The sequence below is a fragment of the Phascolarctos cinereus genome, unplaced genomic scaffold, assembly GCF_003287225.1.
Source record: "Phascolarctos cinereus isolate Bilbo 61053 unplaced genomic scaffold, phaCin_HiC Scaffold_5;HRSCAF=322, whole genome shotgun sequence".
Taxonomy (NCBI): domain Eukaryota; kingdom Metazoa; phylum Chordata; class Mammalia; order Diprotodontia; family Phascolarctidae; genus Phascolarctos; species Phascolarctos cinereus.
In genome coordinates this window covers 45,508,606-45,533,517 of record NW_027555958.1, presented here as the reverse complement: position 1 = coordinate 45,533,517, position 24,912 = coordinate 45,508,606, and the positions used below count along the sequence as shown (strand labels likewise).

The 24,912-nt window shown below is 41.8% G+C and overlaps 1 protein-coding gene across 1 annotated transcript; it reads left to right on the top strand.

The window, feature by feature from the left end:
- Positions 1-4,164: 4,164 nt before the first annotated feature.
- On the top strand, positions 4,165-24,712 carry CD160 (CD160 molecule). Its single transcript, XM_021003638.2, has 5 exons — positions 4,165-4,272; positions 14,630-14,757; positions 17,936-18,286; positions 21,869-22,006; positions 24,285-24,712. Exons 2-5 carry the CDS (start codon positions 14,682-14,684, stop codon positions 24,290-24,292), a joined length of 573 nt encoding a protein of 190 aa, XP_020859297.1. The 5' UTR covers positions 4,165-4,272; positions 14,630-14,681; the 3' UTR covers positions 24,293-24,712.
- The last annotated feature ends 200 nt before the right edge of the window (positions 24,713-24,912 follow it).

Sequence of the window (24,912 nt, the reverse complement as noted above, 5' to 3'; positions counted from 1 at the left end):
AGTCCAAACTAGAGGAAGACCAGGACGTGAGAGGAAGGAACCCTACTGACCGTGGCATGGGTGTGTCCTTGTAGGAAGGAAGCAACCCCTATCTCAATGTTGGCAAACTAGGACAAAGCTCCATTTTTCCCTGGGATGATTACAACTTCATTCCTCCAAATCCAGTGTTCCCTGGTACTTGCCTATGTAAAAAGAAGCCATGAACACTATTTCCCCTAAGGAACTTACCATACATTTCAGAAGAGAAAGCAGAGGAACCAGAACTGTCATGGACCACCAACGTAGCACCATATCCCAAAAGGAAAAATCACAGGACACACTGAGCTTGTGAGTGCAGAAGGCAATCAGGAAGAAGCTGTTCCCAGGGAACAGGGTTAATCAGGCTAATCTTCTTGGAGGAGATAAATTTTAAAACTGGTATTAAAGGTGAGGACAGACATCACTTGCAGGCCAGTGCTCAGGGAGGTCCTTCTGAGCATGATTTCTGGCACGTATGAAAGCATGGACTGAGACACAATGAGTGTGGGGGGTGAGAAGCAGATTGTCTTGGCTGGAATCGGAACCATAGCTGGGTCAGGAAGATCAGAGCTTTGCCACTGGACAGGGTAGGGGACAGGTAAGGGAAGAGGGGAGAGGGGAAGGGAAAGGGGAGAGATAGAAAATGTAGAGGGCCACTGACAGTACTTCTAGTTCTTCAGCAGCTAGAAACAACTAAGTCCAGGAATAAGTAATTAAACTCTCCTCATCACTGAAGGGTGTCCTGGAGTCTCCTTCTAATTATGCCTTGATGATGATGATGATGATGATAATGATGATATACAACTTGCTATTCCTTTTAAATATATAATAAAGTTATCATGTAAATTTTTTCCCCTTTTTTCTCTTCCCCCCATCCCTGCCCTAGAGAGGGCTGCCATTAGACACAAATATGTGTGTGTGTACTATATGTGTGTGTGTGTGTGTGTATACACTATATATACCATATATACTATATATACATACATATGCAAAATCATTCTATCCATACTTTTACACACATATTTTATATATACTTTTACATACACATATATATACTATATATACACATATATGCAAAATCATTCTATACGTACTTTTACTTATCAGTCTTTAAAAGTTGATTTAAATCTTTGTGTATTTGTGTGTGTCCCTGTGTGTGTGTGTGTGTGTGTGTATGTATGATGCTTGCCCTAGACATATTACTTGCTGGTTACAACTTTATTTGGAGAGAAGAGATGGTAAAGGTCATAGCAGAAAAAAGGGGTTGAAAAGCAAAGGCACAGTTTGAAGAAGCCAGTTAATGAAGGATTCTGTCTTCCCTGAAGTTTGCTTTTGCTCCAGCAAGCCCAAGGAGGCCCTGAATAGTCTTTACACAGTCCTGGGAAGGTTAATCTGTTAGGTGTGGAAGGGTTAAGAACTATACCACCATTTAAGGAGGGCACCCAGAGTTCACCTGACTATTTCCCACCCAGCTGCTTTCCTGGACTTCATGATCCCAAGATGAAATCAGCTCTGAAATTCAAACCTCCTCAGAATTCCCTGTCCCTAGACCCCTCCCTCTCCTGATTGCAGAATATGGGGATGGACATACAGGGCTCTTCCTGGATCCTCCATCTAAGGAGGCTGCCCAAGGCAGGCAGCCACATTGTCATTTCCCACATAGCAAAAAGTAGCCTCTTTCTCCCCATCCTCCCTCCACCTCTCTCAGTGCCTTTTAACTTCTTTTCATGTGTCTTCTCCCATTACAGTGTGAGCTCCTTGAGGGCAAGAATTGTCTTCTGCCTTTCTTTGTATCCTCAGCATTAGCACAGTCCTTGATACATAGTAGGTGTTTAATAACTATTTAGTAATTGACTTGACTAAGAATCTAAGTTGGCAACAATGTATAAATTTGCACCGGAGACACTGAATGAAAGCAGGGAGGTCCATTCAATCCAGCAATCAAAAAGCATTTATTCAGTGCTTACTATGTTCCAGGCACTGTGCTAAGCACTAGGGATACAAAAAAAGGGGAAGAAAAAAATAACCTGTCCCTGCCCTCAAGAAGCTCACATTTCACTGGAAGAGACAACATGTGAAAGACAAGGTCCACAGGAGATAAATAGAGTGTATCGAAGGTAGTCTGAAAGGGAAGGTGTTAGCAGCAAGGGGCACCGGGAAAGGCTTCTTTCGTGAGCTGGGATTTAAGCTGAAACTTGAAAGAAACCAGGGAAACCTAGAGGCAGAAGTGTGGAGGCAGAGCCTTCAAAAGCCAAGCCGGGCTTGAGGTAAGAGCCTAGCTCAGGGTAGTGACGGGGAAAACCCAGGCACACAGGCGCGGTGGGCGTGCTGGGGGTGGTATCCAGGGGATGACGAAGAAGGCAACTGATCTGAGAACATACAGCTCCAGGATGAGCTGCACAACCCTCAACCTCTGCCTCAATCCCTAAGTTGTAGAGATGACCGTTAAAGTACCATTAAGTCCTCCAAATGAAAAGCACTAATAGAATAAATAAATGAGTTTAATAGTCTCATACGATCTATAAAATCTTTCTACCAGAGAACCAAGGCAGCCAGGTAGCAAAATGGATAAAGCACTGGGCCTGGAGCCAGGAAGACTTGATTTCAAATATAACCTTAGACCCTGAGCAGGTCACTTTAAACTCTGTCTGCCTCAGTTTCCCCATCTGTAAAGTAAGTATAATAATAGCACCTCTCTCCCAGAGTTGTTGTGAGAATAAAAATATGACATATTTGTAAAGCATTTTGCAAATATTAAAAATGCTAGATATTTTGTTCCCTCAAACTTTATGCAATGTCTCATATCTCCCTCAAACTCTCTATTTCCTAAATTCAATTCAGCAAGTATGTATTGAGTGTCCCGCACCTGGCACTGTGCGTGGTGCCAGGAGGGACACAGGAGACACTGGATTGTCCTCATGGTTGTTGGGGGAGGGATGACTTCCCAGAATTTCAAAGGCCATCGGGTCCAACTCCTACCTTAAGAAGAATCCCTGTAAGATACCAGACAGGTGGTTATCCAGCCCAACCTGCCCAAAACCTCAGAGCTGGAAGAGACTTCAGTGCCCATGTGTCCACCCCATTTCCTATCCACAACATACCTGACAAGTAGTCATCAAACCTTTTTTTTATGGACCTCCACTGAGGGGAGGGTGCCCCACTGCCTCCTGAGACAGCCCATTCCACTTTGGGATAACTCCAATTCTTAGGAAGTTTTTCCTGACATCAAGTCTAATTTCATCTCCTAGTTTTTGCCTTCTGGAGTCCAGGAGAACAAATTGACTCCTTTCACACAACAATCCTTCAAAAACTTGAAATAACACCTATCATGTTCCCCCAGAACTAACCCAGGGAAGTCCAAATTCAATAGACCATCCATTCTCCATTGGACCAAACGACCTCCTCCATGACCAGCAGTCAAAAAATCATGAGGCAAACCTATCATGCTCCCCACTCTCCCTTTTCTGTATCTTCCCCTAGTGTCCTGCAACTTCAGGCCTATAATGCTCTTTGATCTTTTCATTCTATCCCACCCCAACCTTGTTGAAACTTACTCATAGGAAAGGATCTGTGTTAGGCACCTAAGGCTTAAAGTGAATTTAAGTATGTTACCTCTCCCATGGGTATTTGTGCTTTGTGCCTTATCTTCTTGAGGGAGGAAAGGTTTTATATCTTCTTTAAGGAATGTCAATCATCAAGGAACAGGTGACAAAGTATTTTAGCCCCCTGAAACTACAAAGACATAAGTGAAAGAGCCCCAAATTTGTAGTCAAATGGCCTGGGTTCAGGTGTTGGCTCTCCCACTTACTGGAATCCTAACTGTCCCCTCTCTGAGTCTCAGTTTCCTCACCTATAAAATAAAAGCATTCATTAGATGACCTCTAAGCCTCCTCCCACTCCTTAACAGTCTATAATTGTACCACATAGGACAGTATCTATTCCTAGGCTAAAGAAAGGAAGAAGAGGAGGAGGAGGAGGAGGAGGAAAAGTAAAAGGAAGAAGTGGAGGAGGAGTGGAAATACTTAGTGGAGAAAAAAGGGGTGAAAGCAGAGGAAAGAAGTAACATGACCCTTAATAGCCAAAGGCATCCTCTGTGGTTTTGAAGTCAGCATGTACTCGCTAACACAGATTCAAACACGTGACAGAAATAAAGGAAGTGGCAGTGGAGGAAGGGTGGGAGTATGTTCAAATTGAGTGTTCTAGTTGCCAGAGCCCCCCAACCTGACAGCGAAGAAGCACAGCTCTGGATCTAAGGTAAAGAGGTAACAGTGTGCTGGGTTTGCGATGGGCAGGCAGGAGACAAGGGCAGAGAGGAGAGCAAATAATGCAAGGACAGCCACCTACAGTGGCATCCCATGGCTCATTAAATAAAGAGCACACTTCTTAGTCTGCCATTCAAGGCTTTCCCTCCTTAATCTGGATTCAATCTACCTTCCAAGCTTTTATTTCATGGTGCTTGCCTTCCTATATTCCCCAGACTTGCCCTCTCCTACCTTCAAATCTTCCCCTGTACTTTTCACTGTGCCTGGAATGGACTCCCACCCCCCATCCCCATCCCTTGCCATCCCTTCCTTCCTTTAAGATCCAAGTCACATGCCACCTCTTCCATGAAGCCTTCTGTACTGCAAACGGCTTCCCTCCATAAACCTATCAGGACATTCTATTTAATACATAGGAGGCACTCCTATTTCTGACAGAACGGCTCTCAGCAGACTTTCTTAGGTCTAACCTAAATCTGTTTTTGCTATAATTTGAATGATCAGGCAGGACGAATGATGTAGGAGGGCTACTTGATGGGGAAGGTATCAGGACAGATTTGGGGCACGATCCTCTAAACTTTAGGGGACAACTGTCATGCTCTTCTACAACTGCCTCCATCCTCACTGTCACCTCCACCACTGCCAGAGAGGGAGACAGACTCACTGGTCTAGGTAGACTCTGCCAATACTTAAGGCACTTCACATCTCTGGGTCCATGATGGTGATCCAGGTGGGTCTGTTGACTGTGAGAGAAAGAACTTTTTGATGCTTGAACATTTCAGGCAGTATATATCTGGGGAAGAAGTGGTAGGAGAAAGAGTATTTTTCCTAAATCTCCTGAATTGGATACTCTGAAAGCACTGGGAAAATCCAAAAATCTGAAAAATATGGCTCTGCATCATCCACAGCTAGTGGTTTGATTGCTTTATAACTTCAAAAGGTTGTACTGACCACTTGAAACACACGGGTCTGTTGACTGGTGCTTAGGTATTGTTTTCACTTTTATTTTGATAATTTTTCTTATTTTAAACTTAAATACAAAATGAGAAAAGGGGAGAAAAACACTGCTATGTACACAGCAGACCAATAAGAGAGGATTCAATATAAAACAAGAAATTTATAATTCAAGAAAACCTATATAATAAATAATACACATTGTTTTCAAAGTTGCCCAGCTTTTCTTTGCTTCCTTGTTGCTTTTCTTTGTTTTCTGCTGTGCACTTTTTACTTTTCCCTCTTTCTTCCCCATGCAAAGGCTAAAACTACACATGGACATATATTAATAAACATACACATACACACTCATCCACATATATGTAAGACCATACCACGCTTATTTCCTCTCATCATCTGTCTCTGAAGTCTTTCCATGTTTTTCTAAATCAACCAGCCCATCATTTCCTACACCACAGCAATATTCCAACCTAAATCACATTCTATCTGAGATATTGTCCATGAAAGCTTCCCCCCTGCCAATTTTCTGCATTCCTTCTGTTCTTGGCTACATGTTTTATTTATACAAGAAAACTTTAATTTAAAATACTTGAAATTATCCTTTTTACATTTCAACAACGTTCTCACCTTGTAATATAGTTTAAGGTCTGATACTGCTTAATCTATTTCCTTTACATTTTTTTCCTTGTTTTTTTTTAAGTTCCTGACCTTTTGTTTTCCCAAATAAACTTCGTTATTTTTTCTAACTTAGTAAAATAATTTTTAGTAATGTTATTGAGATGACATTGAATAAATAGACTAGTTACGTAAATTGTCATTTAAAAAATTATACTGGCTTTACCTACCCTTGAATGATAAATATTACTTCAATTATTCTGATCTAGGTTTATTTGTATAAAAAGTGTTTTATTTTTATGTTCATATAGTTCCTGTATTTGTTTTGGCAGGTGTACACTCAGGTATTTTAAATGGTCTAAAAAAATACTGAATAATATTGCTGACTCACTGTAGTTTCTGTTTTTCACTTTTGATTAAACTTATTTTAACTTTAACTGTGTCTGAGATCATGACTACTATCCTTGCTTTTTTTTTTTACATACTAAATTCTATTCCTGCCCTTTTTCTTATCTTTGTATGTATCTCTTATTTTTATGTTTCCTGAAAGCAACATATCGTTGAATTCAAATTTTTAATCTGCCATCCATTTCCATTTTATGGGTAAATTTGTCCCATTCGCATTCTAAGCTACAATTACTTATATATTTTCCTCCTTTCTAGTTTTCCTCACTATCCTTCTTACTGCTTCTACCCTATCCACCTCACTCCTCTGCTTTACTTCTACCTGCTACCTTGCCCTCCTATTCCTTAACCTAGCCAGTCCTCTAAGAGTCTTTCCCTTATCCTATTTCCCCACACTATCCCCTTGCCCTCTTATTTCTTTGTGAATTTATAAGACTTTTATATCCTTCTAGGTATATACGATGTTCCCTCTTTAACCCACTGCCAATAAGAGTGAAGTTCCAGCACTACTCGCCCTCCCCGCTGCTAGCTTCTTCTGTATCAGCTTTTCCTTTTATGCTTCATTTGTGTGAGATAATTAGTCCTTTTTCTCTCTCCCTACAGTTTTATTTTTTTAGAATCACCCCATCATACTCAGGCTCAGCCCAAGCCTTTCTTCCAAATTACCCAAATAATGATGATCATAAGAGTCCTGCTAATATTTTCACATATACAGAGTAAACAATTTGACCTTATTGAGTCCTTTATAATTGATCTGTAATGTTTACCTTATATTTCTCCTGAATGTTATATGTTGAATTTTCCCTTCAGTTCTGGGGCTACTGTCACAAAAACCTGAATGTCTTTCGGCTCACTAAATGTCCTTTTTTTTCCCCTTCTTCCCATTCAGGATTATACTTAACGCTGCTGGGTAAATTACCCTTGGTCATAATCCTAGCTCTTTTGCTCTATGGAATATAGTATTCCATGACCTATGGTCCTTCAACATAGTAGCTGCTAGGTCTTGTGTAATCCTTATCGTAGCTCCATAATATTTAAATTGTTTTTTTCTTGTTGATTCCAATATTTTTTTCTTAATCTGGGAGGTTTGAAACTGGGCTATGAAATTCCTGTAAGTTTTCCTCCTGGGATCTCTTTCAGGTAGTGATTGGTGGATTTTTTCTATTTCTACTTTGCTTTTTTGTTCTAGAACTTCAGGGCAATATTCCTTGATAATTTCTTGTAATATTGTATCAAGATTATTTTTTTTCATCGTAATTTCTGGGCAATCCAAGTATTCTTACATTATTTCTCCTCGATCTGTTCTCCAGATCAGTGGTTTTTCTGATGCGATGTTTCACTTTCTCTTCAATTTTTTTCATTCCTTTGATTTTGTTTTACGATTTCTTGGTGTCTTAGAACATCATTAGCTCCCCCTTGCCCAATTCTAGTTTTCAAGGAATTATTTTCTTCCTTAAGTTTTTGATTCGTTGGTTCACTTTCTTGGATTGCTCTTTTTTTTCCCTAATTTTTTCTTGATCTTTCTTAACTTGATTTTTGCAGTCCTTTTTAAGTTCTTCCAAGAACTCTTTTTGTGCTTGGAACCATTTGACATTTCTCATTGAAAAAGGAGTGGTTTTTGTAGCTCCATTATCTTCCTTTTAACATGAACCCAGTTCTCTATCCTCATAGTAACTAACTATGGCTGGGTTCTTTCTCCTTTGCCTATTCATTTTTATTTTTGTTTGTTTTATTTTGTTTTTAGCATCTATTAATTTAATCAAGTTGTAGTCCAGAGGTATGGGGAATAATGCCCCAAGCCTCAGTCCTTCTTACTGTTATTTTCTGAGGTCTATCTTGGGTCCCAAACTGGGTTCTCCTCCCCACTCCTAAGCCACAGCTAGGGCCCCCAGCCACGCTGATCGTGTTCCCTGTGGTCCCTTACAAGGCTGCAAACTACAGCTGTCCCCTCTGCCCTGGCACCAAAACCAGGGACTCTGCTCTTCTGCAAATGCCCATGGGGTCCTTGCCCCTCACGACTGCACTCACTCAGTGTGCTAGCTCCTTCTCCCTGCAGCCAAAGCCCTGTCTGTTTTGGGTTAGCACAGCTGTGCTTGGTGTCCCTTCAGAGTGAAACATCCTTCAATCTTTTCCTACTCAGCCATCAGACCCCCACACTGTCTGCAAAATGAAAGTTTCTAAGGCTGAGACTGCCTCTCAACCCAGCTGCCCCCAGGGCTTGCTGTTTATTGATTCTGCAGAGTTGGCCTGGAGGTCTTTGCACTTCACTCAGTCTGAACCTCAGCCCCCGGAGGTCGGGTCTTTCCTGGGGTCTTCTCAAATTAGACAATATGAGGACAACTACTTTACCCCAAGTTTATTTCTGCTGTTCTGAGGCAATGTTCTTTTTTTGAGGAGGAGATGTATGTGTTGATGTTACAAAGGTAGACCCAACAAGACAGGTGGGAGAGCATGGGGCTTTGCTAACACCTGAAGCAGGATTCCCCCCTAGCATCACTGGCAGAGATATTCAGAAGAACTTCCAACCTACCACCAGGTTGAAACTGAACCACTCTAGAGTTGGGCAGAGACACAGCCTTCAGGATGATAGAATTTCTAGTGGCACCAACTCTTACTAGACTGTAGAAAGCAGTACCCTCTTGTGGTCAGAATGCTGAACTGTCTGGAGATGGGCCTCATATAAAAAAAAAAATCACGAAATCAAACTTGGAAAGACCCTTGAGGGGTCATCTCATCAAACTTCCCACTCCATTAAAGAATCTCTTCTTTTTTTAATAGTAATTTGTAGTAGTATTTTTATAATATTTTATTTTTTCCAATTACATGTAAAGACTAAAGAATCCCTTCTAAAGCATTACTGACAATCTCTGCTTAACTTACTCAAATGACAGGTAACTTTACTACCACCTTCCAAGACAACCTGTTTCATTTCTGAAGTTTTCTAATTATGAGAGAAGTTTACCTCTTGCCTAGATTATTTCAACTGGTCTTCACTGGTCTTCAAGTCTCAAGTCTCTCCCCATCTATTATTCAAACAGCTGCCAAAGTGATTTTTTTTTTAGCAAAGACATGACCCTGTCACTCCCCTCTTCAATAAACTACAGGGTCAATATAAGCTCCTCTGTTTGGCATTTAAAGATGTTTACAATCAGGACCTTTCCTACCTTTCTTTTTATATATGACTTCACTCCGTGCACTCTCTACATATGGTTGGAAAACCATACTGGCCTACTTGCTACTGGGGTCTTTTCCTTGGCCTAGAATGAGCTACCCCTTCTCCTTTGCCTGACAGACTTCCCCACTCCTATCAAGATGCAGCTCAGTATCAATCTCTATTTATATCTTATATATATATATATATATATATATATATATATATATATAGTTTTCCCAATTGCCCCTGCACCTCCCTCCACCCCCTACCAGCTACTAGTGCCCTCCTCCCTAATGACTATATCTTTATTTTGTATTTATTCTGCACATCCATCAATACAGACTCATTGTCTTTCCTGACAGAACCCAAGGCCCTTGAGATCAGGGACTGCTTCAGTTTTTGTCTTTATATCTGGTAGCATCTAGCATGGTTCTTGACACCTAGTAGGCACTTAATAAATGCTTACTAAATTGAAGGGACTGTAATCAATCAGTCAGTCCATAAACATTTATTAAGCACCTACTATGTACCAGGCATAGTCTGGGGATACAGTCCCTGCTTTCTAGGAGCTCAAATGCTCATGGGGAAAACAATATACAAACAAATAAACTATATATAAGATAAACTGGATAGAATCAACAGAGGGGAAGGCACTAGAATTAAGGGGGTTCAGGAAAGGCTTCCTATAGAAGGTATTGTTTTAGCTGAGACTTGAAGGAAGTCAGAGAAGCCAGGAAATGAAGATGAGGAGGAGAGAGGGTTCCCTACATGAAGGACAGCCAGTGAAAATGCCTGGAGTCTAGAAATGGAATGCCTTGTTTGAGGAACAGCAGAGAGGCGGATGCAATCAAAGAGTATATGGGATGGGGGAAATGTAAGAAAACTGAAAGGGGGCAGCTAGGTGGCACAGTGCATAGAACTTCAGCCTTGAAGTCAGGAGGACCTGAGTTCAAATCTTGCCTCAGACACTTGACACTTAACTAGGTGTGACCCTGGGCAAGTCATCTATCCCTGCTTGCCTCACCAAAAAAAAAAAAAAGAAAAGAAGGATGGGCATGATAGCCTGTCTCTGCTAAACCATTTACTCCAAATACGGTCTCAACCAGTACAGAGTGCTTTGAAATTATTTCCACTCATGTTCTGGATACCATATTTCTATGACTCCAGCCTCACATTTGCATGAGCTTTTGGGGGCAGACATTTCACACTGAAATCCTTAGGTCTTCCATATTTTTCCCCCACTTTGTATTGGTCTCTATCCATATTTGCAAACATGCAAGTGATAACGAGTTCAAAGGATCACAGATTTAGAACTAGAAGGGACCTTAAGGGTCAACTGGTCTAACCTGGCATTGTACAGATCTGTGTAGATCTGTGCCCCAGAACTGTCCGGAACCATCAGCATTGGGTGCCAAGGCAGCCAGGTGACACTTGTTCCTGAGGTCCAGAGAAGTTCAATGCCTTTTGCTCAAGGTCACTCTGGACGGATAAATGGAAAAGCCAGGATTCCAACACCAGTCCTACGACTCCAAATCCAGCTGTCTTTCTACTATATCATGCTGACTTCTACCTATTTTTCATCTTGCTAGCTTAGATGATCTTCTAAATCCACTGATATCTCTTTGAATTCTGATCCTGTTAATTTAAAGATGTCAGCAGTATTAAAGCTCAGAATGTCACTAAGGGGAACAGAAGGCTAAGGTCAGCCAAGGGAGTTTTTGGTTTGTTTTAGCTGCAGGGGGGGGAAATGAGGATCAAAGAAAGGACAGGGCTACTGCTCACAAAACAGATTAGATGATGAATGACAACCCAGAGAAGACAGAGCTGTTCAATTTTCATCTTGTTTTTGAATTATCTGCCAAGGAGAATGATCTTTGGACTGGAAAGAACAGAACAAAATGAAACAATAAAGCATCAGCAATAAAGACCATAGATTTAAAACTGCATGAACATTAGTGGTCACATAGTCCAACCTCCTCATATCACAAATAAGAAAATAAGCTCAGGAAGCATCATCGGTTGGATCTGAACTCAGGTTCTCTGACTTTACTGCCAATGCTCATTCCACCGTGTCACAGGGCAGAGTAAGAATACCCCTAGCCTCTGATGAATTCAAATCACCTGACCAGATGAGCTACATACACACATGACCTAAAGTTCTACAATTTGTTTTTAAAAAAAAATTGACTTTACAAGAAAAGGTAGGGTAGGCATGAAGAAACTGGTTAATGCGACTGTTGAGCCACCGTCACCAATACTTAAAAGATCACAGAAAACAGGAAACAGAAACTGGAAACAGAAAACAGGAAAGGCCAGAGGATTGAAGAAAGGGAATGTCTCGATTTTCAAAAAAAGCTAAGAGAATGGAATTAGCAAACTCTAGGCCAGCAAAGTTGACTCCAATTCCTGGAAAAGTTCTAGAACACATTGACGAGACAGTTGGTGGTTGGAGTCAAGATGGCGGAGGGAGAGGAAGCATTAGATTCTGGTTTGTCCATCATACCTCTTCAACAAAGATCTAGAAAATGCAGCAACCTGAATTCTGATCAGAAAAAAACCAAGAGAAAATCCCAATGAGTTTATTTTTCCTGCCCAGGGGAGCTGAGGGAGACAGAGAGGAATGTATGGCTGCTGGGGACAAGGGCTGCCCAGGAGGGCAGGAGCATTGCTAGTACCCATGGACACAGAGAGGATCAGGACCGGGTGCCAGGGCAAGAGGCACCAAGGCAGAAAAAAAGAGATTGGAAGGCAGGAAGGACTAGGTTAGAAAGAGATCCCAGGGGATCCCACAAGAGCTGGGTATGAGAACAAGTGTCACCTGGCTGCCTTGGCACCCAATGCTGATGGTTCCAGACAGTTCTGGGGCACAGATCTACAGTGGAGAAGAGCAGTTGTGAGTGTTGGCCTTTGCTGTGCACTGCACAAGGAAAAGGATACCGGAAGCCAACATCTAGTTGTTTGACTCTAATTCCAGGAGCACAGCACAGCACCCCAGACTAAAGGGACAATTTGTTATGGGTTTTGCTCTTCTTGCCTTCTCAATGGATAGAGGAAAGGAAGAGGGAAGGAGAGAACTGGGAACTGAAAATAAAAGAGAATTTAGATGAAAGAGAAAGATGGTTAGTCAATCAACATCCAGAAATGGAAGCAGTGATCACAAAGAACCAGAACGGCTTCAGCTAAAATAAGTCATGCCAGGGGTCAGAAGCAAAATGGTGGAATAGCAGGAAGAAATACAGCCAGCTCCTTCCCTTTCCCCTCCCTCACCCCCACCCTGACAAAACTACTCCAAACAGAGCTAGAAAATACATCAGACCAAATCCTGACTGGGATATGCAGGCAAATTATATTTATAGCATTCCCTTGATTTAGCAACTCTTCCCAAACAGGAATTTAAGTTACTCCACTATGACCTGAAGTTCTACAATTTGTTTTTTTAAAAAAAATCAACTTTACAAGAAAAGACAGGGTGGGCATGACTGGATGACAAGTTTGTGGGAACAAGATGTGGGGGTTTCGGTGGACTGAAAAGTTGATAAGAATCTCCAGTGTGACCCCGCAGCCAACACAGCTAATTCTCTCCTAAGCTACAGCAAGATAGAAACAATCCAGGACTAGGGAAATCAGAGTCCTGCCCTGATCAAGTATTGTGCTCAGGCAAGGGAAGGACACTGATGACAGGAGACATCCAGAAGAAGGTGACCAAGGTGGTGAAGGACCTCCATTACTCTATCTTGAAGGTCAATTGAAAGAAATGACGATGTATCGTCTAGAAAAGACTTAAAAAGTGACATGATGGATTTTTTTTAAATCATCTGAAGAGCTGTCATATAGAGAAGGGACTAGATATAGTCTTCTTGGCCCCCCAAGGGAAAAGTAGGTGCCACAGACATAAATAAAATGGAAGCAGATTTAGGATTAATTGCAAAAGTTGAAGCTGTCCAATAGTGGAATGCACTGCCTTAGGAGGTACTGGGCTTCTTCCTCTCTAGAGGTTTTTAAGTGGATAATCACTTGGAATGTTGTGGAGTAGGTCCATGAATGGGTTGGAGGAGATGGCATCTGACATCTTTTCCAACTCTGCTATTCTGTGATTCTAAGTAACAGGACTTGAGACCAGGATTTGTCTCCTAGTTAAATGTTCTTTCCACTGCACCCCACACTCTGCAAATAGGAATGCAAGAGTTTGACAAATAGGAGCTGTCTGGGTTCATACTTCCATTCTAGGCAAAATGGAGGCAATGGCCTTCCTTTGCTGCTGTAAACCTCCAGTCCTCTCCATATTCATCCTCTCTTTCTCTACTTTCACAGATTTCTCCCTCTCCATGGGGGCCTTCCTCTCTATTTTTCAGCCTCCCACATTCTCTCCAAACTTTCAAGAAACCATAACTTGACTCTACAACGTCATTCACCTCATATTTAAACCCTCCCTCTGGAGAAAAATTTGAACTGGTGCAGCCTTTATTTTGTCACCAACCACTAATCACTTTAACCTCTTTTGTTGTTGAATGTTTCTGTCATGTCTGACTCTTGGTGACCCTATTTAGGGTTTTCTTGGCAAAGATACTGGAGTAGTTTTGCCATTTTCTTCTTTCAGCTCATTTTACAGATGAGGAAACTGAGGAAAACTGGATGAAATGACTTGCCTAGGGTCACACAGATAGTAAGTATCTGAGGCCAGATTTGAGCTCAGGTCTTACTGGCTCCAGACCTAGCACTGTATGCATTAAGGTGCCACCTAGTTCCTGTAATCTGATTTCAATCCTTACTAGTTCACTGGGGCTACTTGAAGCAGCTGGTGGCACAGAGTGAGGTAAGCTCTGGTAAGACAACTAGCTGCCTGACTTCACAAGGCAGTTGTAGGCAAATAGTCTGATACCACTAAAGGTGCTCATATAAAATCAAGTTACTATTATCAAAGTGTTCCCTCCCTCATTATCCTCTCTCCTGGCTCTTGATCTCTGACCCTGCTTCTATTCTTTTATTCTTTCCTTCCCATTCTCCCCTTCATCACTCTGTACCTCTCATTCCCCTCCCCTCATTCTTCCATTTACTCCTTTCCATCCCAAGTAGATGACCTCTCCCTTCCCAACCAATCTTCCTAATTGTGTGCTCTGGGTCACTGAAACTGAAGCCTTGGGTGGAACAAAGCCTCTGGTGGTCATTAGTTCTCCTTATGCCTGTCCTCATGACGCCTTGTCCATTCTGTGCTTGTCTGTTTCAGAAAGGAGAAGCCAGGGATATCAAAGTGAACCCGCCTTTGGATTCAGCCCTAGATGCTGCCGATGGCGACTGGCTTGAGATGTTTTCTCATGGCTGTCCTGATAATAGCAGTGGAGATTAAGAAAGCTGGTAAGGCCAGACCCCTAAAGAACAAATGACATCAGGGTATTAGCTGGGGGAGAAATGGCAGCCACTAAACATCTTTTTATGGGGAGGAAGGAATTATTCCAAGCCATTCTAACACTTTTCAAAGGACAAAGTCCATCTTGGAACAATTCCAACTCATTTACTTCCTCAGGCCACTTGACCCTATCCCTGACCCCCAGGCTCTATCCTTGACCCCTAAACCTGGCAGTGTAATACAATGAAAGGTCTTGGAGCTGGTAGCTAAGGGGTCTAGTTCAAATCTAGACACTGCCTTAGACAATTTGCTTGACTATGCTTCAGTTTTCTCATTTGTAAAATGAGAATGGGGGTCAGGGAAAGGGTTGGGAGGAATAACCCCCCCACACCTCTCAGTACTGGGAAGAACCAATGTACATGAAAGCATTTTGGAAACTTAAAAGCCCTACACAAATGTAAGGTGTTATTTTAATTTCTCAAAACACTAGAAGGGTCCTTGGAGATCAATGATGACAACTCACTCATTTCCTCAATGAGAAACTGAAGCCCAAAGATGCAAGTGACCAGCCCAAAGTTATATGGAAAGTCAATCACAGAATGACAGAATGTTAGATGTGGAGGTGATTTCAGAAACTATATACTCCAATCCTCTTGTAACACAGAAAAAGAAATAGACCCACAGAGGTGAGGTAACTTACCCAATGATATTCAATGTCTACAAAAACTGTAGGAAGTATTACTAAAGGGAAGGCAGGTGAATATCTAGAAACGGAGGCAAAGATCACAAAGAGTCAGAATGAAGCCTTCCCTCGTGGTTTTCTTGTTGTGTTTCAACAGACTTACTGTATTGGAAGGTCAGAGAAATGCTGCAAATATAGCATACAAAGTTTACTTAGATTTTAGCAAGGCATTTGATAAAATTTGTCATGTTCTTCTTGTGGAAAAGATAGAGAGATGTGGGCTGCAATCAGATAAATTCAGAAAATGCTGGACCAAACCTCCTAGTCTTTAGAATGATACAAAATGAAACGGGCTATCTTCATGAGGTAATGGGCTCCCCCTCATGAGTGGTCTTCAAGTAATGGCTAGATGACTACTTAACAGGGATGTTGAAAGCCTCTGAGGTCTCATCTAACTCTGAGATTCTGCTTCTTAGTAACAGTTGTATTCACAGTCTACTTTGAGGGAGGCCATAACCACCAAATTCAACTGCATAAACTTGGCCCTTGTTTTGGTTGTAAGGACTTCCTATCTTCCTGCCTGAAATCATCCTTCAATCCTCCCAGGCCCTTCCCTGGGAGAATCTCACAGAATCACAAATTTGGAAGGGATCTTGGAGATCTTTAGGCCCAATAACTACCTAGCCCACCCAAGGCATGACCCTTGCCAACAACATCCCTGATGAGAGGTTATCCAAACTTAGCTCAGTGATCACAAATTGATAAGGAACTTACGAGCCATCGAGGGCAGTCATTTCATTTTTGGAGCACAGGGCATCTGTTGAAGGAAGAAGGGAGAATGGGGGAAGCAGCAAAAGCAGGGAGCACAGCCTTGAATAAATCATACTGTGTGCCTACATTCTCTCACAACTCCCAACATTTTATCCAGGTATCAGATTAAAACGAGCATCAAATGCAACCTTGAAGAAAAAAAGACAACATGCAATTTGAGTATATGGAGAAAGGGGACTGGCAGCCCCACCCATTCGCTTTGGTAATGGAGGTGAGGGGAAAGAGGAGGTCTGGTCCAGGTCACAAGGCCTACTCATGCTAGAGTCCCATGTTCATTTCCATTTGTGGGCCCTACTTTTTTTTAAGCAGTCAATATTCTTTCAGTTTTACTATTTGATAAGCAGCACTGTGCCAAGTGCTATGGAGGAAGACACAAGAGAAGGCTATACCTGTGCCCTTCCCCTCAAAGTGCTAAAGAGAACAGATTAATACATATATAGGGTCAGGCATGTAATTTAGAGTCACATATAGAATCTTAGAATCTCACAAACATAGATTATGAAACTTTAGCATGCTAGAAGCTCAGAATGACAGAATCTTAGCACTGGAAGGGACCTAGAGCTCATCTAGTACAATAAGGAACAGCGGACAGAGTGCTGTACATGGGGTCAGGAAGACCTGGGTTCAAATCCTACCCCATACACTTGTTACCTGGGCAATTAATCAATCAATAAGCACTAATTAAATGCTTACAGTTGTGCCAGGCACTGTGCCACGCATTGGCAAAAATAGCCCCTACCCGCAAGGAGCCAAATTCTAACGCAGGAGACAATATGTACATAAGTACGCACATACAAGGTGTAATCAGATTAAGATGCCTCATTTTTTCAGCTGTAAAATAAGAGGGTTGTACTAGATAGCCTAAGGTCCTTTAAAGCTCTATCTTATAAACCTCTCACCCCTAGTAGGTGCTCAGTAAATAATACTTGCTGTTTAATTGATGACTGACAATAAGAAAGAAGAGAGATCCCTTTCTGGTTAGACTTGATCTCTGCTTTGCCCAGCCTTATTTTTTGTTCTTTAATAAATCCAGCTCAGTTTTAATTTTTTTTAAAACTTATTTTACTTTTTTCCAATTAATAAGCATTTATTTTCTTTCTCTCCCATTTCTCCCCCTGAAAAGAACATGGGGGGTGGGGGGCCTAAAAACCTTGTAGCAAATCTACATCGTAAACGAATCCCCACATTGGCCATGCAGAAAAGCCCACGGCTCAGTTCTTGAGTCCATAATCTCTTTGTCATGAGGCAGACAGCATGCTTCACCTGGAATCATGGCTGGTCACTGCAGTGATCACTGATAGTACTTAAGTCTCTCAAAATTGCTTGTGCTTATGTTACTACTGCATCAGTTTTTTTCCTGGTTCTGCTCACTTCCCTGTTCACCAGTTCTTACAAGTCTTCCTGGGTTTTTCTAAAGCAGTCCCCTTCATCGTTTCTTACAGTACAGTCATATTCCACTTATTATATACCACAATTTGTCCAGCCAATCCCCAACTGATAGGTACCCCCTTCACTTCCAGTGCTTTGTAACTACAAAAAAAAGAGCGGTTAGAAATCTTTCTGGAGACAGAGCTTCCCCCTCCCCTTTTTTTTTTTGACCTCTTTGGGGCATAAGACTAGTAGTGACATCTTTGCCCAGCTTCCGAAGGCTAACCTTTCCCTTCACGTTCTAGGCTGCGTGGACATCTTCAGCTCCAGAGAACCAGTTCTCCTGCAAGAAGGAGAAAAACTGAGTTTAAACTGCACCTTGTCGTATAAGAAAAAAGAGGCCAAGGGTCTGACAGTGTTTTGGTGTAAGAACAAGATGGCACAAGGCTGCTCTCCTAGGACCAGCCTGAAGCAGCTAAATCTAAAAAGGGAAGCGGAAGTAGGGGAAGAAGACACTTTGAGGGAACATTACACCTCCATAGTCTTTACCATACTTCAGGCCAAGCCAGCGGACAGTGGCATCTACCAGTGCTGTGCAAGCAGCCAGAATTCCAACGTCATCTTTCAGAGCCACTATGTCACTGTGACAATCACAGGTGAGATGTCCAGGGGCTTCTCCCCAACCCACTAGCTTCCAGAGTCTCTCCACATAGCATATGCAACCTGTCTAGGCACACATTCCCAAAGCCACTGATGAGGATGGCAAGCAGGGTCATTAACTCATGGCCAGGGGAAGCTCCAGAAACCAAGAGGGAGGACAGAACACATATGTGCCCTGCTAGCCTGTTTCCATAAAGGCATGCCCTCCTACTAAAAGGACTGCAACATGGTAGATCTGTAGTGAACCTGAAGAGCTCATTTAATCCAGCCTTCTCATTTCATGGATGAGAAAACCAATTCCCAGAGAAGTACTGTCACTTAAATAGTAAATACCTAAGGCAGGACTCAAACCCAGGTCTTCTGACTCTGAAGCTAGCATTCTTTCCATCATCCCATAGATTTAGCAGTTCTTGTATTCTCTGTACCTTGCAGTCATCTGTCATTGTAATGCTGTAGACTGCCATAGGAAAACATTGCAGAAAGCCTTCCTGTTCCCTTCTCATGTTTTCCTCAAAGATACCTTTGCCTATTTGCAGATCATTGTCATAAAAACTTTACAAAGATAAGAAAGTAAGTATCTGAGTCCACAGTAACCGATATTTTTTAAATTGCTTTTTGGGGCTAACATTGTTCATTATTATCTCCATTATTTTGGTATCGTTTCTTTCTTGACATGTCTTGTAAAACTATCTCCATCTTTCAAGAGTCTGCTGATGCCACACATTTCCTCAGTGGGTACCTGGTCTGGTCCAACACTCATCTTGAGCTCTTAAGTTCTAGTTTGATTTCCTGAGGAACTGAGATGTTGGGGCCCAAATGGAGTGTCACTGATGATGGAAGTAGATCATTATAAAAACACTGATAAACGTGTTCCATTTTACATCCATTTGTTGCCTTCTTCCCAAATGCATTAATGAAGAAGGTCAAGGCTGAGGGTAGCTGAATGACTTGCTTGTGGTCACAAGCTAGTAAGTGTTTGAGGCAGTATTTGAACCTGGGTCTCTCCTGGTGCTTTTCATTACACCAGGACACCTCCTTAAGAGGCGAAGTGATCTTTGGTGATTTCGTTGCAGTTCACATTAAGTTTTCCAAATGCTTGGTTTAGCTGATACTGCTTTTCATGATTTTATGAGTATCCTCCGCAGCATTTCATGAGTTTTCATTCTAAAGTGGTCTTGTGCTTGTAACCACCTGTCTCCACATGGCAAAGAGATCAAATGTCTGCTGATCCAGGCAATTTCTGCCTCTTTTTGCCTCTTCTTTGTAGTAACTGCTTTACACTGGTTAAACTTTTGTGGGAATGGTGATAATCAAGGAAACAGGTTCCTTTTCCATTCCCCATTTTTCAGCACAGTAGTAATAACAGCTGACATTTATAGAGTGCTTTTAGGTTTACAAAGTATTTACATATACAATCTACTTTTTTATTTATTTCTTTTTTTTTGTCTTTTTTTTTTCTACTAAATGTTTTTTGTTGTTATTGAATCCTTTCTTTCTTTTTTTGGCTAGGCAATGGGGTTAAGTGACTTGCCCAGGATCACACAGCTAGTAAGCGTTATGTGTCTGAGGCCAAATTTGAACTCAGGTCCTCCTGAATCCAAGGCCAGTGCTCTATCCACTGTTTCACCTAGCTGCCCCCTACATATACAATCTATGTGTGTAAATCACTTTGCAAATTAACCAGTCAGCAAGCTCTTATTAAGTGCCTACCCTCTGCCAGGCGGGAAAAAAAAGTCCCTGCTTTCAAAGAGCTTACATTCTAATAGGAGAAATAACATGCACATAAATCAGTGCATACAAGATAAATACAGAGCAGACAAAGGTAGCAACTTAAGAGAGGAAGACACTGGGAGCTTAGAGCTCCAGGAAAGGCCTTAATGAAAAAGGTGGCCCTTGAGGCAAGTCTTGAAGGAAGCCAGGGATTCTAAGAGGTAGAAGTTAGAAAGGAGAGCAAGCCAGGTACAGGCAACAACCAGTAGGAAGGCACAGCCATGGGAGTGGAGCATTCTGTGTGGGCCTCTAAGGCTAGACCTTAGACATGGAAAGAGGTAACATGCTACAACACTGTGAATATAGGAAGGGGCCAGACCGTGAGCTTTAAATGCCTTCCCAAGGAGTTTAAATTTAATCCCAGAACTTTAAAATGCTATCCATCAGTTGTGGTTATTATCCTCACAATAACCCTAAGAGGTAGGTTATTAACTGGCCGAGGCTCAGAAAGGTTCAATGATTTGCCCATGGTCACCCAGCTAGTAAATGTCAGAAACAGAATTCAAACCTGAGTCTCTTGTAAATCCAGGGTGCTTCCCAGGCTATATTAGGCTGCTTCTTCCTAATTTCACTACACTGAAATGAGATTGCACAAACATCATCTCATTTTACTTCTACTGAAATTTTAAATTAAAGATTTTTATTGAGAATAGCAATAGCATAAGGAAGTCAATGCTGGTCCATTTTTACTGAATTTGCTAACTCTCCTGGTGCCATCTCAGGAACACCTGGAAGACAGTATAGTACACTGAAAGTAATGCTGGGGTTGGAATCAAGAGACCTGGGTTGGAATCCTGGCTCTGTCACTTACTCCCTGTGTGACCTGAGACAAGTTATTTAATTTCTCTGGCCCCCAGCTTCCTCCTCTTCCAAACGAAGCTGTATTAGATCATTTCTAAGGTCTCGTCCAGCTCCAAACCTGTGATCTTACAATACTCTTATTGTCTTAACCAACAGAGACTAGGGAGTCAAGGACAGGAATTCTTTAGCAGCAGAGAGATGTACATTAAGCCTCTCTATCTTCCCCTGGGGCGCCTTAATGAAGACCAACCAAGACTAGCCAATGGAAGTGACAACATAAAGCGTTTATCTTAGACCCAAGAATGGTCCTTCTCCGTAGGCTTGGCAGAAACAGGAATGAGTGACCGAAGGAAGTTAGGAATTATCTGTCCTCCCAACATGTTCGGATTCTCATTTGTCTGGGATGGTTTAGGAGCCGGTTTCAAGAGGAGGACGCTAGAGACCAGGTGGCTTGTCGATGTTCATGATAAATACCAAGATAACTTCAGTCATTTAAATGCAACAGTGAGCTCAATCCAACCAAATGAGCTCCAAATAGGATCTCAAAACCCAGCAAGGAAACAACTGTTCACTGGTTCAGGAAGCCAGAGAAAATAGGACTCTGGACAGACCCTGACACATGTGAACGTGTTCCCCAACAATGAATGCGGGGAAAGGAGATATCAACCCTCTAACACATGGCAGGTGCTTAAAAGTGTTAATAAGACTAATCTGCATCAGTGGAAGGAGTTTTCATATGAATTCATATGAATCATAAGTAACGATTTTTTTTCTAAAGCCTAAAAAAAAAAATCACCATCCAAAAGCACTCATTAAATACCTATTTAGACACGATACTACAGCAGGAGACAGAAAAGAAATTTGCAAACTTTAAAGTACCATATAAATGCAAGGTGCTACTATCCTTGGAAGTGATGATGAAAAGGGAAGATTGATGAAGGCAGGTTAACAGACTCAATGACCACCGACATCCCCTTTAAACCTGATCATTTTGTGTTTTGAACCAGAGAAAGGGAACTACACCGAGACAGAACCGAAACACCAAGAAAAGGCCTTACCTAGCCACAGTGAAAGATCATTCAAGACGAGCTCCCTGAAGGAAAAAATCTGGGGACTAACGGTCATAGGCTTGCTAGCCCGTCAAGGTATGTCCAGGAAGGGGGATTACCTGAGTGTGACCTCAGGGCCATGGACCTTCTACATGATTGGGAAAAAAGGTGACCTGGGTCTCTAGGGAAAAAGCTAGCACTGCCCAATTCTCCGATGCTTCATTGTTCTATGTCCCTATTTATTCTAACACAGAAGAGATAACTAGAACTGGCTAGGCCTTCCATTGGGAGGGAATTCAGAGGATTTCAAGCTTTCTTTGGGTGAGTAGTCCTTTCCTGGAAGGAAAAAAGACCTGTCAAATATCCAGCAACAGCTTCTAATTCTTCCCTGGAAGACAAGCAGGAGAAACACTAGGAAAATAAGCCATTAGCCATTACATGGAAGTAGGCAAAGCAGAGAGGATAGATTCTGGTTTGCCAGACAGGTGCTTGGTTTTAAACACTGCAGCCAGCCCCAGGGACAGAATAACAGGTGGATAGAAGGGTCAGGCTAATAATTTGTATGTCAAAACATCCGTAATAGGGACCAAAGGGAACCATCTAAGAACCTAAATATCTCCTAACTATGAGGGGAAGGCTTTCTCAAGATGAAATAGGCTCTTCCTGCCCCATCCCCCAAAGGTTAAATGTTTCAAGCAATAGAAAAAGTGACTTTTGGGGACCAGACATCAAGGCTAATAGCTCAAAGATGTTTTTGCATTCTCTTTTATAGGCTGTTAAGCTTTTCTCAATCAAGACATATTTACTGAGTTGCCAGTGCACGTAAGCAAGGCATCTACTTCTCCCTAATTACGTGTAGTAAAGTGCCAGGCTTGGAGTCAAGTCCCTGAGTGGCTCTGCCACTTGACACCTGTATGAATCTGGACCAGTCACTAGATGCTGATAGGTCCCAATTCCCTCATCCATAAAATGAGTACATTGAACTAGATGGTCAGCATCCCTGTCAACTATAATCTAGGATCCCTATCTATTCTACCTTACATCTTTCCATAGTTACCGCCCTAAGCACTTACTACCATTTGCCTCCTAACTGGTCTCCTTACTTTAGTACTATCTCTCTCCTCCTTCTTCTCCTACACAGCCGCCATATTTATCTTCCCAATGCATGGTTCTCATGTCCCTATTGCTCAAAAACCTTCCACTGCTCCCTCTACCAAATAAACCCTAAATTTTTTAATTGTTGAATGAATAGGAATTTTATTCACTTAATGAATGAACAAATGAATGAAAAGCATTCATTAAATGTTTACTACATTCCAGACACTGTAGCAAGAGATGGGCATAAAAACACAAACAAGCAAGACAGTACCTGCACTAACGGAATTTATATTCCAATAGGAGAAGACGAGTATAGAGACATATATAGACATATATAGAAAAGGAATGTGTAGAAGTGGCTAGGGAGGAGTGTTTCTAGAAAGAGAAGTAAAAGAAAATGGTAATTGGAGTAAACAGTGATTAGAGTAAAGGGGCAACCAACTGGCATACCCTTACCAGGGACAGGAGTGTGGTTTCATAATTGCTCTCAGAGCTACAGTTGGAGAGGAAGGGATGGGGAGGAGTGTAAGGGGCCTGGGAAGTGGGAAGATAAGGGGAAGTGCTCACCAATCAGAGCCTGGAATAAAGGAGGGGATGTTCTGTTCGAGGTGGAGTGGTCTGAGTAGTCCCAGAATACCGACTCAAATCCTAGAAATACCAATGTTTTTGCATAACAAATAGATCTCTGTAGCAGGCCTTTTTATTTCCCCAGAAATGTTCCTTATCACTGTCCTCCTCCAATCCCCATACCAATCCTAGCTATTTAACTGCAGAACAACCACAGGGCCCAAATCTTAGGATGACCTTAGGGGCCTATTAGATGCTGCCATTTTTGAACCATTTTGGCTGAACTCAGGTCCTGTCAAATAGCTACACTGTTCTGAGACTAGAAGACGGCAAAGAATAAAACAAGGCTGTAAGGAAAGCAGTCAGAGCTTAGACACATTCCTTGGCGCTCACCACCATCCGTAACTCCAAGACTTTCTTCTACTCCCTCTTTTTCCTTTTCCATACAAGGGACAAAGAGTTTATGAAGTTAGGAATGACAGACTTGATTCTTTAGTTGACTAGCTCAAGTTTCCCACTGCATAATAGAAGAAATTTAAATACCTGGTTGTATGCCAGGAAATAAGCTTTAGTAATTACGTTCCATCATTCCTCTATGCTCCCTGCACTGCTCCCATGCTCACAAAATTTCTTTTATACAACGAGTTTTGCTGGTGTTGGAAATTACTAATTAGTGCGGTAATCCAAATCTCTGTTCTTTTTTCCATAGGTTTGTAAGAAGTCTGGGAAAGACTTCAAAAATAGGGGCATCAAACTCTCCAAAAGAAAATCTCGGCTAAAATTTAAGCTATCTTTTTCCTCCTATATTTCACATCATAAATCCGACCAAGAGCAGAAGGCTCTTTGAGGTGGGGAATAATAACCACAGACCAGGAATCAGGAGAACTGAGTTCTTCTCCCAGCTCTTCCAATGGCTAGCTCTATGACTTTGGAAAAATCACTTCCCCCTCTGAGCCAATTGCCTCCTTAATAAAATGATGAGTTTGGTATGGATGGTCTGGCTACCCTGAAGTCTGAATTCATCTGCTAAGCAGTACCTAGAAGAAAACCGAAGGAAGTTCAAGCATACAGTAAGCCCATCTTCTTGATTTTATTTTCATGTAAATAAAAAGATAGATCAGCTTTTAAAAAGGAAAAGCCATTGTCTGGTTTAAATAAAACAAAAACAAAAAAACCTTTATTGAACAGTATACTAGCCCTACTGAGGAAAAAAAAAAAAACACCTCTGGGCTCACAAGGCTTAAACACTAGTGGAGAACATATATAAATGAGAATGGTAAATGCAGCCTGTGAAATATCAGGGGAGGTACAATGTGCTCTTGGGATTTAGACAAAGG

Excerpts from the sequence above, each read along its gene's own strand:
- CD160 (XM_021003638.2), top strand. The coding sequence starts at position 14,682 with ATGCTGCCGATGGCGACTGGCTTGAGATGTTTTCTCATGGCTGTCCTG. Across the intron at positions 14,758-17,935 it reads AGTGGAGATTAAGAAAGCTG|GCTGCGTGGACATCTTCAGC; the intron begins GTAAGGCCAGAC and ends TTCACGTTCTAG. Across the intron at positions 18,287-21,868 it reads TGTCACTGTGACAATCACAG|AGAAAGGGAACTACACCGAG; the intron begins GTGAGATGTCCA and ends GTTTTGAACCAG.